The 12,669-nt window shown below is 51.1% G+C and overlaps 1 protein-coding gene across 7 annotated transcripts in view; it reads left to right on the top strand.

Annotated features, from left to right (window-relative positions):
* LHX8 (LIM homeobox 8) overlaps window positions 1-12,669 on the top strand; it is a 74,460-nt gene that overhangs the window by 33,055 nt on the left and 28,736 nt on the right. For 4 of the 7 annotated variants that reach the window (XM_040360687.1, XM_040360686.1, XM_040360684.1 and 1 more), the window contains exon 2: window positions 3,662-3,739. The exons of 1 other annotated variant lie outside the window; for it this stretch is intronic. In XM_040360687.1, the coding sequence (XP_040216621.1) occupies window positions 3,674-3,739 (66 nt within the window). In that variant the 5' untranslated portion in view covers window positions 3,662-3,673. Of the gene's footprint in view, window positions 1-2,817; window positions 2,939-3,661; window positions 3,740-12,669 lie in introns of those variants that run through there. 2 more of the 7 variants (XM_040360689.1, XM_040360688.1) reach the window with 2 other exon arrangements.

Below are 12,669 nucleotides of genomic sequence, written 5' to 3'. Positions count from 1 at the left end.
CAGGGGGTGTGCCACACCCTAATCACTCTGTGTGGTGCTGATTTCAACTACTGCCGGGCTTCCCCCCCCCCCCCCTATGTTGCACCCTGCCTGCAGTGCTTCTGGCTTCCCTCCTCTCCCCTGCCCAGGCTTGCCCCCTATGTTGTGCCCTGCCTGCAGTGCTTCTGGCTTCCCTCCTCTCCTCTGCCCAGGCCTTCCCCCCCTATGTTGCGCCCCACCCGCAGTGCTTCTGTCTCCCCTCCTCTGCCCAGGCCTCCCCCCCCCCCTATGTTGCGCCCCGCCCGCAGTGCTACTGTCTCCCCTCCTCTGCCCAGGCCTTCCCCCCTATGTTGCGCCCTGCCCGCAGTGCTTCTGGCTTCCCTCCTCTCCTCTGCCCAGGCTTCCCCCCCCTATGTTGTGCCCTGCCCGCAGTGCTTCTGGCTTCCCTCCTCTCCTCTGCCCAGGCTTCCCCCCCTATGTTGCGCCCCACCCGTCGTGCTTCTGGCTTCCCTCCTCTCCCCTGCCCTGGCTTCCCCCCTATGTTGCGCCCCGCCCGCAGTGCTTCTGTCTCCCCTCCTCTGCCCAGGCCTTCCCCCCTATGTTGCGCCCTGCCCGCAGTGCTTCTGGCTTCCCTCCTCTCCTCTGCCCAGGCCTTCCCCCCCTATGTTGTGCCCTGCCCGCAGTGCTTCTGGCTTCCCTCCTCTCCTCTGCCCAGGCCTTCCCCCCTATGTTGTGCCCTGCCCGCAGTGCTTCTGGCTTTCCTCCTCTCCTCTGCCCAGGCTTCCCCCCCCCCCATGTTGCGCCCCGCCCGCAGTGCTTCTGGCTTCCCTCCTCTGCCCAGGCCTTCCCCCCCCCCCCCTATGTTGCGCCCCGCCCGCAGTGCTTCTGTGTCCCCTCATCTCCTCTGCCCAGGCCTTCCCCCCCCTATGTTGTGCCCCGCCCGCAGTGCTTCTGGCTTCCCTCCTCTGCTCAGGCCTTCCCCCCCCCCCCTATGTTGCGCCCTGCCCACAGTGCTTCTGTCTCCCCTCCTCTCCTCTGCCCAGGCCTTCCCCCCTATGTTGCGCCCTGCCCGCAGTGCTTCTGGCTTCCCTCCTCTCCTCTGCCCAGGCTTCCCCCCGCCCGCAGTGCTTTGACACGGGGGCGGTGCACTTGCGGGCCGTTAGAAAAAAAGTCCTGCAAGAAGCATCTTTGGGGTGGTTTGGGAGCGCTCCAAGATGTCCCTACCCATTGAAATGAATGGGCAGCACTTCTGAAGTGCCTGAAAAGCGCTTACGAAGCGCTGCAACACGGGCGTTTTTAACCCTTTCCTTGATGTTAAAAGCACCCCGCTAGCTGCCGAAAAGTGCTGCTAAAACGAGCAGCGCTTTATCGCTAAGGCATGGGCAGCCCCAGTGTGAAAGGGGTCTTGGGTAAAAAAAACCTTGAGCCTAAGGCCCCTTTCACACGGGGCGGATCAGTAATGATCCGCCCCGTGAACCTCTGCTTGCACAGCGGGGATCGCTCCGTTGATCCCCGCTGAGCCGGCGGATGACAGGGCGGTCCCCGCACACTGTGCAGAGACCTCCCTGTCTTTTCCCTGCTCTCTCCTATGGGGGGATGGGATGAACACGGACCGTCTGTCCGTGTTTACCCGATCCAATCCGCCAGACGGATGGAAAAGTAGGTTTTTCCTCCGTCACACTTTGGCGGGTCGGATGTCAGCGGGCATGTCACCGCTGACATCCGCGGCTCCGTAGAGGAGCACAGAGCGCCCGTTCAGGTCCGTCAAAAAAAATGGCAGGCGGACCTGAACGGGCCGCCGGTGTGAAAGAGCCCTAAGAACTACTTTAAGCCCATGTTCACATCAGACCGTTTTGACATGTCAAGTCGCATGTAAAATTGACGCCTATTGCTGGCAACGGAACTATCGGAATTGGTGTGATGCCGCACTGATCCCCAAAAGTGGTTCCTGCACTACTTTTGGCAGGAACCCGCACAGATGCCTCTGAAATGTGGGTTCGAAATTGTGCGATTTTAGTGTGAACGTAGGCGGAGGCTGGGCTCATACAAACGGCCACGGTTTCTGTGCGTTTCTGTTCAACCGTTTTACCTCAGATCGCACCTGAACCAGACCAAAAAAACGCACAGAACCCTTTTTGAAAGCGCACGCTTTAGCTGTGTCGGCTAATGGACACGCAAATATGCGGCTGCTTGGCGCCAAGGCCCACTCGCAGGGAGGGCGTATATTTTTGCGTACTGTCAGCGCCCAGGGGGGTTAAAGAAACCCATTGGAAATGGTGAGTGGCAAGGCACCAAAATGCTGACCTGCCACCAAATTTTTGCACGCTGGGCGCGTATTCAGAATCGTTGCGTTCCTGTAACGCAGGGAACTCATAATAAATGCTCCGTTGTAGATACATTTTTTTAAAATAATAATTTAAGCAAAATAATAATTTAGTGGCTCCGCATAGAATAAGATCCATTGGGGGGGAAATCGGGGCAATTTTCCAGCAACATTCACCCTCCTTTGTTAGAAAACATTCGTCTGTTGGTCAAACTTCACATTTCTATCAATCAGTACAATCATATCAGGCGTGTATTATTATAATAAATCAGAAATAATCTTCCGATATAATCGGGGCTCTGAAATCGGAATTGTACAGAACAATTGTCGGTTTTTAGCACTTTTCTATACAGAGATGTTTGTTCTCTTGGTCCGTTAATGAGCGGATCGTGCTGCTACAATCAGCTGTGCTCGGTCCGTATAATCAACGGGCCCTTCCCATCTCCCGGCCCCGGTGCACTGATCAGGAGGGCGGCACACCTGTGCGGGAGGGGGCGGGGCTGCGGGCACGTGTGCGGCTTGTGTCCGGGAGGAGGCCGGTGTGAGGGAGGAGATATAAAGGTGTCTGGGAAGGGGGTGAGCGGTACGTTCTGTCAAGGTGGGTGCAGGGGGTTGCAGAAAGGTGGCTGTATGTAGGTAGGTGGGGTGTTGGTTGTATAAAGGTAGGTATAGGTGTGGAGGTGTTGGTTGTATTAAGGTAGGTAGGTGCTGGTTGTATGTAGGTAGGTAGGTATAGGGGGCTGGTTGTATAACGATAGGTAGGTGTGGGGGTGTTGGTTGTATAAAGGTAGGTGTTGGTTGTATGTAGGTATAGGGGGCTGGTTGTATTAAGGTAGGTGTTGGTTGAAGGTAGGTGTTGGTTGTAGGTAGGTGTGGGGTGCTGGTTGTAGGTAGGTATAGGGGGCTGGTTGTATGTAGGTAGGTAGGTGTGGGGTGCTGGTTGTATGTAGGTAGGTATAGGGGACTGGTTGTAGGTAGGTATAGGGGACTGGTTGTATGTAGGTAGGTGTGGGGGTGCTGGTTGTATGTAGGTAGGTATAGGGAGCTGGTTGTATGTAGGTAGGTATAGGGGGCTGGTTGTATGTAGGTAGGTGTTGGTTGTATGTAGGTATAGTGGGCTGGTTGTATGTAGGTATAAGGAGCTGGTTGTATGTAGGTAGGTGTTGTAGGTAGGTATAAGGGGCTGGTTGTATGTAGGTAAGTAGGTGTGGGGTGCTGGTTGTAGAACGGTAGGTAGGTGTGGGGTGCTGGTTGTATAAAGGTAGGTGTTGGTTGTAGGTAGGTATAGGGGGCTGGTTGTATGTAGGTAGGTAGGTGTGGGGTGCTGGTGTGGCTCACTGTCTTGCTCTTATCTCGCAGTTTCCATCCCTTATGTCGGAGGAGTGTGGGGGAGCAGCGCTGACCATGGGGAGGAGCCGCAAGAGCGAGGGCAGCCTGGTAAGTGGGGTGTCCTGAGTGGGGGGCTGGGTGACTGCTATGGTGGGCCCATGTGTGTCATGAATGATTTTGTCTGAGTCCACCTATAATGGCACTGTGTTCACTTGCCTGGGAGGTGCGGGCTGCTGTATTGGGGGTGCAGTCTGTGTATGAGGAGGCTGCTGTATTGGGGGTGCGGCCTGTGTATGGGGAGGCTGCTGTATTGGGGGTGCGGTCTGTGTATGGGGAGGCTGCTGTATTGGGGGTGCGGCCTGTGTATGGGGAGGCTGCTGTATTGGGGGTGCGGCCTGTGTATGGGGAGGCTGCTGTATTGGGGGTGCGGCCTGTGTATGGGGAGGCTGCTGTATTGGGGGTGCGGCCTGTGTATGGGGAGGCTGCTGTATTGGGGGTGCGGCCTGTGTATGGGGAGGCTGCTGTATTGGGGGTGCGGCCTGTGTATGGGGAGGCTGCTGTATTGGGGGTGCGGCCTGTGTATGGGGAGGCTGCTGTATGGGGTGAGTGGGCTGCTGTATTGGGGGTGCGGCCTGTGTATGAGGAGGCTGCTGTATTGGGGGTGCGGCCTGTGTATGGGGAGGCTGCTGTATTGGGGGTGCGGCCTGTGTATGGGGAGGCTGCTGTATTGGGGGTGCGGCCTGTGTATGGGGAGGCTGCTGTATGGGGTGAGTGGGCTGCTGTATTGGGGGTGCGGCCTGTGTATGAGGAGGCTGCTGTATTGGGGGTGCGGCCTGTGTATGGGGAGGCTGCTGTATTGGGGGTGCGGTCTGTGTATGGGGAGGCTGCTGTATTGGGGGTGCAGTCTGTGTATGGGGCGGCTGCTGTATTGGGGGTGCGGCCTGTGTATGGGGAGGCTGCTGTATGGGGTGAGTGGGCTGCTGTATTGGGGGTGCGGACTGTGTATGGGGAGGCTGCTGTATGGGGTGAGTGGGCTGCTGTATTGGGGGTGCGGACTGTGTATGAGGAGGCTGCTGTATTGTGGGTGCGGCCTGTGTATGGGGAGGCTGCTGTATTGGGGGTGCGGACTGTGTATGGGGAGGCTGCTGTATTGGGGGTGCAGTCTGTGTATGGGGAGGCTGCTGTATTGGGGGTGCAGTCTGTGTATGGGGCGGCTGCTGTATTGGGGGTGCGGCCTGTGTATGGGGAGGCTGCTGTATGGGGTGAGTGGGCTGCTGTATTGGGGGTGCGGACTGTGTATGGGGAGGCTGCTGTATTGGGGGTGCAGTCTGTGTATGGGGAGGCTGCTGTATTGGGGGTGCAGTCTGTGTATGGGGCGGCTGCTGTATTGGGGGTGCGGCCTGTGTATGGGGAGGCTGCTGTATGGGGTGAGTGGGCTGCTGTATTGGGGGTGCGGACTGTGTATGGGGAGGCTGCTGTATTGGGGGTGCAGTCTGTGTATGGGGCGGCTGCTGTATTGGGGGTGCAGTCTGTGTATGGGGCGGCTGCTGTATTGGGGGTGCAGTCTGTGTATGGGGCGGCTGCTGTATGGGGTGAGTGGGCTGCTGTATTGGGGGTGCGGACTGTGTATGGGGAGGCTGCTGTATGGGGTGAGTGGGGTGCTGTATTGGGGGTGCGGCCTGTGTATGGGGAGGCTGCTGTATTGGGGGTGCGGCCTGTGTATGGGGAGGCTGCTGTATTGGGGGTGCGGACTGTGTATGGGGAGGCTGCTGTATTGGGGGTGCAGTCTGTGTATGGGGAGGCTGCTGTATTGGGGGTGCAGTCTGTGTATGGGGCGGCTGCTGTATGGGGTGAGTGGGCTGCTGTATTGGGGGTGCGGACTGTGTATGGGGTGAGTGGGCTGCTAATTATGCGGTGCTGACTGTATGGGGTTCAGTCTGTGTATGTGGTGAGTGGGCTGCTGTATTGGGGTTGCAGCCTGGGTTTGATGGGCTACTCAATATGGGGTGCGGGCTGCTTTATTGGGGGGACGACTGTATGGGGTGCAGGCTGCTGTGTATGGGGGTGCATACTCTGTATGGGGTGCAGGCTGCTGTGTATGGGGGTGCATACTCTGTATGGGGTGCAGGCTGCTGTGTATGGGGGTGCATACTCTGTATGGGGTGCAGGCTGCTGTGTATGGGGGTGCATACTCTGTATGGGGTGCAGGCTGCTGTGTATGGGGGTGCATACTCTGTATGGGGTGCAGGCTGCTGTGTATGGGGGTGCATACTCTGTATGGGGTGAGTGGGCTGCTGGTTTTGGGGGTGCATACTCTGTATGGGGTGCAGGCTGCTGTGTATGGGGGTGCATACTCTGTATGGGGTGAGTGGGCTGCTGGTTTTGGGGGTGCATACTCTGTATGGGGTGAGTGGGCTGCTGGTTTTGGGGGTGCATACTCTGTATGGGGTGAGTGGGCAGCTGATTATACAGTGCCGGCTGCTGTATTGGGGATGCAGACTGCGTATGGAGTGAGTGGCCTGCTGAATAAGGGGTGCAGGATGCTTTATTGGGGGTTCAGTCTGTATGGGGTGAGTGGGCTGCTGTATTGGGAGTGCAGGCTTTGTGTGGACTGCTGTTTGGGGTGAACTGGTCATTGTATTTTGGGGGGAGGGGGTGTTGGTTTTTTATATTGGGGGTGTATGAGTTGGAATATGGAGGTGTATATTGGGATATGGGGGTGTATATTGGGATATGGGGGTGTATATTGGGAGGTGTATATTGGGTTGTATTTGATGATAAAGGTTTGTAGTTCAGGGTTGGTGATTCGCAAAGTATTGAGACCCTTTCACACCGGACGCAGTGGGATGCATTGTGGACTGCGCTCCACCTGCATAGACACTCGTATATAATCCAGCCTATCCTATGGGCATAGTTCACACCAGTGCAGGAAAGTACAGCATGCTGCAATTTTACTGCACTGCAAATGCACTGAAACGCATCCTCACTGGACAAATTTAGATATACAGTAAAAGCATGAAATGCATTCATAGGTACAAAGGGAACATGCACAGTTACTTGCAGCTGCTGGTATGAAAGGGGCCTTAAGTATAACCAAAGATAAAACTTGGGTGTCCAAAACTCCTGGACATGGGAAGATCCCTCAGATGGCAGAGCTGGGCAGCAAAGATTCCATGGACCAGAAAAGGGAAATTCCCCTCATAGTTGTCACCAGAACAGTTGTTTTCATTAAGGCCCCTTTCACACTGGGGCGTTATTCGAGCGAAGCCTCATCTGCAATCCCAATGTGCTGGTAAAGCACCGCTAAGACCCAAACGTTTTAGGGCGTTTTTGCAGTTCCTCAGTGTGAAAGTGCAAGGCGTTTTTACAGCGCTTTCATTTCAATGGAGAGGGGCGTTTTTGGAGCGTTTTTTTTAGTGCCCAAAAGCTGCTCCAAAGATGCTGCTTGCAGGACTCAGTGTGAAAGGGTCCATTGAGATGCATGGAGAGCGTTTTAATAGCGATATTTTTAACGCTAAAACGCTGTAAAAATGCTTCAGTGTGAAAGGGGTCTAAACGTGTTTTCCTTATTATTCTGGGGGCAACTCTTAGACTTGGTTTTCCCATCATTCTTTCTTGGTGACAATGGTCACATAGAGAGGGCGATGTATTTGCTGAGAACACGGCAGTAGTGACGAGGTGTAACCCTTCCATACTCTATTCTCCAAAATTACAGGTTCTGCAAAACGTACACCGTGGGTTCAAAATGCCCTTTAACCACTTCCTTACTGGGCACTTAAACCCCCTTCCTGCCCAGAGGACTTTTTGCGATTCGGCACTGCGTTGCTTTAACTGACAATTACGCGGTCGTGCGACGTGACTCCCAAACAAAATTGAGGTCCTTTTTTCCCCACAAATAGAGCTTTCTTTTGGTGGTATTTGATCACCTCTGCGGTTTTTATTTTTTGCGCTATAAACAAAAATAGAGCGACAATTTTGAGAAAAAAAAAAATTTTTACTTGTTGCTGTAATAAATAGCTAATTTTATTTTTTTATTTTTTTTTTTATCCTCAGTCTAGGCCGATTATACGTATTCTACATATTTTTAGTAAAAAAAAATATCGCAATAAGCAAAAGTTATAGCGCCTACAAAATAAGGGACAGAATTTTTTTACTAGTAATGGCGGCGATCTGCGATTTTTATTGGGACTGCGACATTATGGCGGACACATCGGACACTTTTGACACATTTTTGGCACCATTCACATTTATACTGCAACCAGTGCTATAAATATGCACTAATTACTGTATAAATGTGACCGGCAGGGAAGGGGTTAACACTAGGGGGTGAGGAAGGGGTTAAATGTGTGTCCTATATAGTGTTCTTACTGTGGGGGAAGGGGACTGACTGGGGGGGGGTGACCGATCTGTGTCCCTATGTACAAGAGACACAGATCGGTCTCCTCTCTCCCTGACAGGACGCTGTCATTGTGAGAGCCGGCAATGAGAAATGATCTCATATGTAAACATGTGAGATCATCTCTCATTGTCATTGGCCACACAGATCGCCTAGCAAACGTCCACTCCGATTGGCCGTTCACGGCGATCTGTGATTGGCTGTGTCCAAGGGACACGGCCAGCACAGCAGTTCCCCGCTGCGCGCTCGGGAGCGCGGAAAGGGACGGACGTCAATTGACGGTGCCCCAGAGAAGTAGAACCACCCTGCGGCCGTCAATAGTCGTACGGCCGTCGGGAAGTGGTTAAAGTTTGTTGCAGGAGCGCACTCCTTAAGGCCCCTTTCACACTGGGGCGTTATTCGAGCAAAGCCTCATCTGCAATCCCAATGCTTTCAGAGCCCTTTCACATTTCCAGCGCCCGAAAAATGCTGGTAAAGCACCGCTAAGACCCCTTTCACACTGAAGCGTTTTTACGGCATTTTAATGTTAAAAATGGCGCTATTAAAACGCTCTCCATGCATCTCAATGGACCCTTTCACACTGAGACCTGCAAGCAGCATCTTTGGAGCAGGTTTTGGGCGCTGAAAAAAACGCTCCAAAAACGCCCCTCTCCATTGAAATGAATTGAAAGCGCTGTAAAAAAGCCTTACCCTTTCACACTGAGGCACTGCAAAAACGCCCTAAAACGTTGGTCTTAGCGGTGTGAAAGGGCTCTAAAAACACTTGGGCTTTCACATTGGGATTGCAGATGAGGATTCGCTCGAAAAAAGCTGGTAAAGCACCGCTAAGACCCTAATGTTTTAGGGCGTTTTTGCAGTGCCTCAGTGTGAAAGGGTAAGGCATTTTTACAGCGATTTTCAATGAATTTCAATGGAGAGGGGCGTTTTTGGAGCATTTTTTTTCAGCGCCCAAAAGCTGCTCCAAAGATGCTGCTTGCAGGACTCAGTGTGAAAGGGTCCGTTGAGATGCATGGAGAGCGTTTTATGAGCGTTTTAATAGCGCTATTTTTAAAGCCAAAATGCTGTAAAAACGCTTTAGTGTGAAAGGGGTCTAAAGCAACTGCTTGCATTAACTTGTTGGGGTGAAACTTCCTGTGCCACAAACTATAATCTTTTTCTCCAGTGCTGCGGTGTCCCCAGACACTGGGCATTCATTCATCTTCACATTGCAAATGCACTGCTGTAAGAATAGCCAAACATTCCCATAGACACACTCCTAAACCTTGTGGACGGCCTTCCCAGAAGAGGTGAAGCTGTTATAGCTGCAAAGGGAGGGCCAACTCAATATTGAACCCTACAGACGTAGACTGGGGTGCCATTGTAAAGGCAGGTGTCCCAATACTTCTGACTTTAGTGTATTCAAACATACCTTGAAATGTGCGTTTTTCTACAAGAAACAAAATGAATAGATCAGGCTTATTCACATCACTTGCAGTGTGGGACGTGTGCATTTTCCTGAACCTAATGGGAACGTGTTGCCCTTTTTTGGATGCATTTAGGGCGCCATTAACAATTAGCGTCACCCACATGCATGTGCATTTGTATACGCAAATTCATGGTACCGCACTATAGTGCGGCTTGGTGCTGTGATGCTCATTCCCGTCTGCTGTAGTTTTGTACTTTCCCGCATGTTTGGCATCCTATTCAAACAAATGGGCTGTTAAAAACACTTTCTGTCTGTGGGGAAATACCTTCTTAAGCCTTGTACAAATGATCGGATTTCCGTCGGACAAAGCGTAGGACTTTTGTCCGAAGGGCGTTGGCCGTGAACTTGTTCTGCATACAGACAGCAAAACTTTCTCGGCCTACAAATGCAAAACGACATGTTTTTTCAGCTCTTTAGCGCCACCCTTTGGGCAGCATCTTCTAATGTTGTGTTATGGTGAGCATTGCTTCTGAGCATGCGTGTTTGTACTTTGGATTTTGTACACACGATCGGATAATCCGACAACACTAAAACATGCTATCCCACATTTGTTGTTGGGAAATCCAACAACAATTGTCCAATGAATGAATGAATGAATGAATGACTTGTATAGCGCAACGCATGCGAACTGAATCGCCTCTGGGCGCTTTTTCCAGCCAGTATCTGCTTGGTTGGTGCGGTCATTTTTACCCCGTAGGATCATGACACGCTAGGGACACACAGTCATACACACATATATACATATATACTGGGCCAATTTGGATGAGATCCAATTTACCTACCAGCATGTCTTTGGAGTGTGGGAGGAAACCGGAGTACCTGGAGGAAACCCACGCAGACACAGGGAGAACATGCAAACTCCAGGCAGATGGTGTCGTGGTTGGGATTCGAACCAGCGAACCTTTTGCTGCTAGGCGAGAGTGCTACTCACTACACCACTGTACTGCCCGTGGAGCTGGAGCGTACAAACGGTCGTATTTTCTGCTATCACACATTAGTTGTTGGAAAATCTGATCGTGTATGAGGCTTTAGACAGGAGGCCCTATTGGAAGATTTGTTGCCTCAATTTCTAAAGGCGAATTAAAATTTTGGATTTATTCTCATTCATGATGACCTTGATCAGAATAATTTGGAGAGTCTAAATCTCCCTGACTGGGACAGATGGAAACACAAACCCCAATGGGCAGCACTACTGATTGCAAAATAGTATTTACTGAAGATCTTTGTAAATTTGTTAAAACCCACCAGCGTTTTGGGGGCACGCAGGTCCCCTTTCTCAAGGTCTGTTTCTGCTTGAAAAAGGGGACCTATGTGTCCCTGACATGTTGGTGGATTTTGTATCGGATTTACATGGATCTTTTGCATACTGAAATGCTGGCCGTATTTGACATCACTGTAGGCCATGCTTCACCATTGCAGGTGTATCGGATACAGGTGTGGCAGTCTGATGGGGGAGCACTAAAAAGAGAGTTCCAACGGGCCTGCCGCTCTTTTCAAATGTAGAAAAAAAGTTTTGCCTTTTTGGTGCTAATTTAAAGCGCAACTAAAGTTCTGCTGTGTGTTAAAAAAAAAAAAAATCAGGCTTTTTATTACATAGGTTGAAGTTGTCTTTTTTCAACCTCACCTACTATGTCAACCTGTTGTTGCAGAAGAAATGTGCATGGTCTCTTCAGCAATAAAATGTCCCTTCATGCCTGTTTACTGTCTTCTCTGGCACTGAGCATGTGCAGCTTATAGCGCTGTGCTGGGAGGACTGGCTCCTGTGCATGAACAGGAGAGACTTCATCCCATGCTGCCCAATGAAGAGGTCTGAAGACTGGGAATTAGAAGATGCTGTCGAGGGACTGTTGGGCAGAAGAATATTTATACCCTTTATTCTGCTTCATAAAAAAAAGGCTTTATCATTGATGCCCTGCTCACATCTGCACTTGGTTCTGTAGAGGATGTGATATGTTGGTATCAAAGATGCAGCAAGCAGGACGTTTCCAGCACATTGAACAAAACTGTATCTGAGCACCACAAAACAATATATATTTTTTAATATTCAAAGTGAACTCCCCCTTCCACCCATGTCACCATGCTTTTATTTTATTGAGAAGTCACTTTTGAAAAACAACCCCCTATCATTTGTAATCTTGGTCATCCATCCAGATGATTCATGTAGCATTTACTTCCAGGAATCTCTCTCCCCTTACCTAAGAAAAACCCCTCCTCCAGATAAAAGAAATTAAACTTTTTTTTTTTTTTTTTCTTAAAAAAAATCATTCTTGCCTAGGTGGATGCAGCATTAGTCCATTGCTGCATCTGTCCCCCACCAGCTCTAAGACCAAGAACCGAGCGATCAAACACCTCTGACTGCTCAGTTCTCAGAGCTCCCTAAGCAGAGAGCTGGTGACTGAGTCACCAGCTCTCTGCCGTCGCACGCTCACTGGAGCGCTGGTCTGTGGAGGGGGCGGGAGCAGACGGCTCAGGCTCTCGGCTCATGGAGAGGCTTAGCCGGGTGCTGATGTGGGCAGGTCCCAACCATATTGCTGCAATCTTGCCCCAGCCTGGACCGGATCTTTGACCTCAGCCCTCTGTCTCCTGAAAACGGGTCACAGGAGTGCAAAACGAACTGCACTCCTGTGATCCACAGCCAAACGCACTTTTTGGCTGTACTTTTCCTTTTTAAACGTCCATGTAAGCTGCTGGGATGTAGAATATCATTTTGGCCTAGGCCAGAAAGCAACTGAAGAAATGTAAGACATTTCTAAAAAGATAAATACAGTATCTTCCTATGTTTACTAATGCTAGCAGCATAATGATTAAATGTGGTTAATGTTTTTTTTCTTTTGCGTCCAGTGGGCTCAACCTAAAAAAAGCAAACCGATTCCTCCATCCAGGCTATACAGTGCGGAAGGATAGATCTCCCTCTGCAGCCATTGTATTCTGGCACTGGCTTCTATTTTTAACTGAAGGATGTATGTTTAGGAGGAAACAACCGGTCCACCTGGAGGAGTGAATTTCAACCGGTTCCCGGTAAACTTGGTTCCCGGTAAACTTGGTTCCCGGTGAAATTCTACAGTTCACATGGTGCATGCGTAGATTTACATAAAATGAATATCGCTCATACGACGTACCTCAACCTAAGATCTGCCGATGTGAGTGGGGCCTTAATGTTCACTGGGTTACTAAACC

The sequence above is a fragment of the Rana temporaria genome, chromosome 7 (genome assembly GCF_905171775.1).
Source record: "Rana temporaria chromosome 7, aRanTem1.1, whole genome shotgun sequence".
In the NCBI taxonomy this organism is placed as follows: Eukaryota; Metazoa; Chordata; class Amphibia; order Anura; family Ranidae; genus Rana; species Rana temporaria.
The sequence above is the reverse complement of the archived record's forward strand: the minus strand, read 5'-3'. Positions and strand labels throughout refer to the sequence as shown.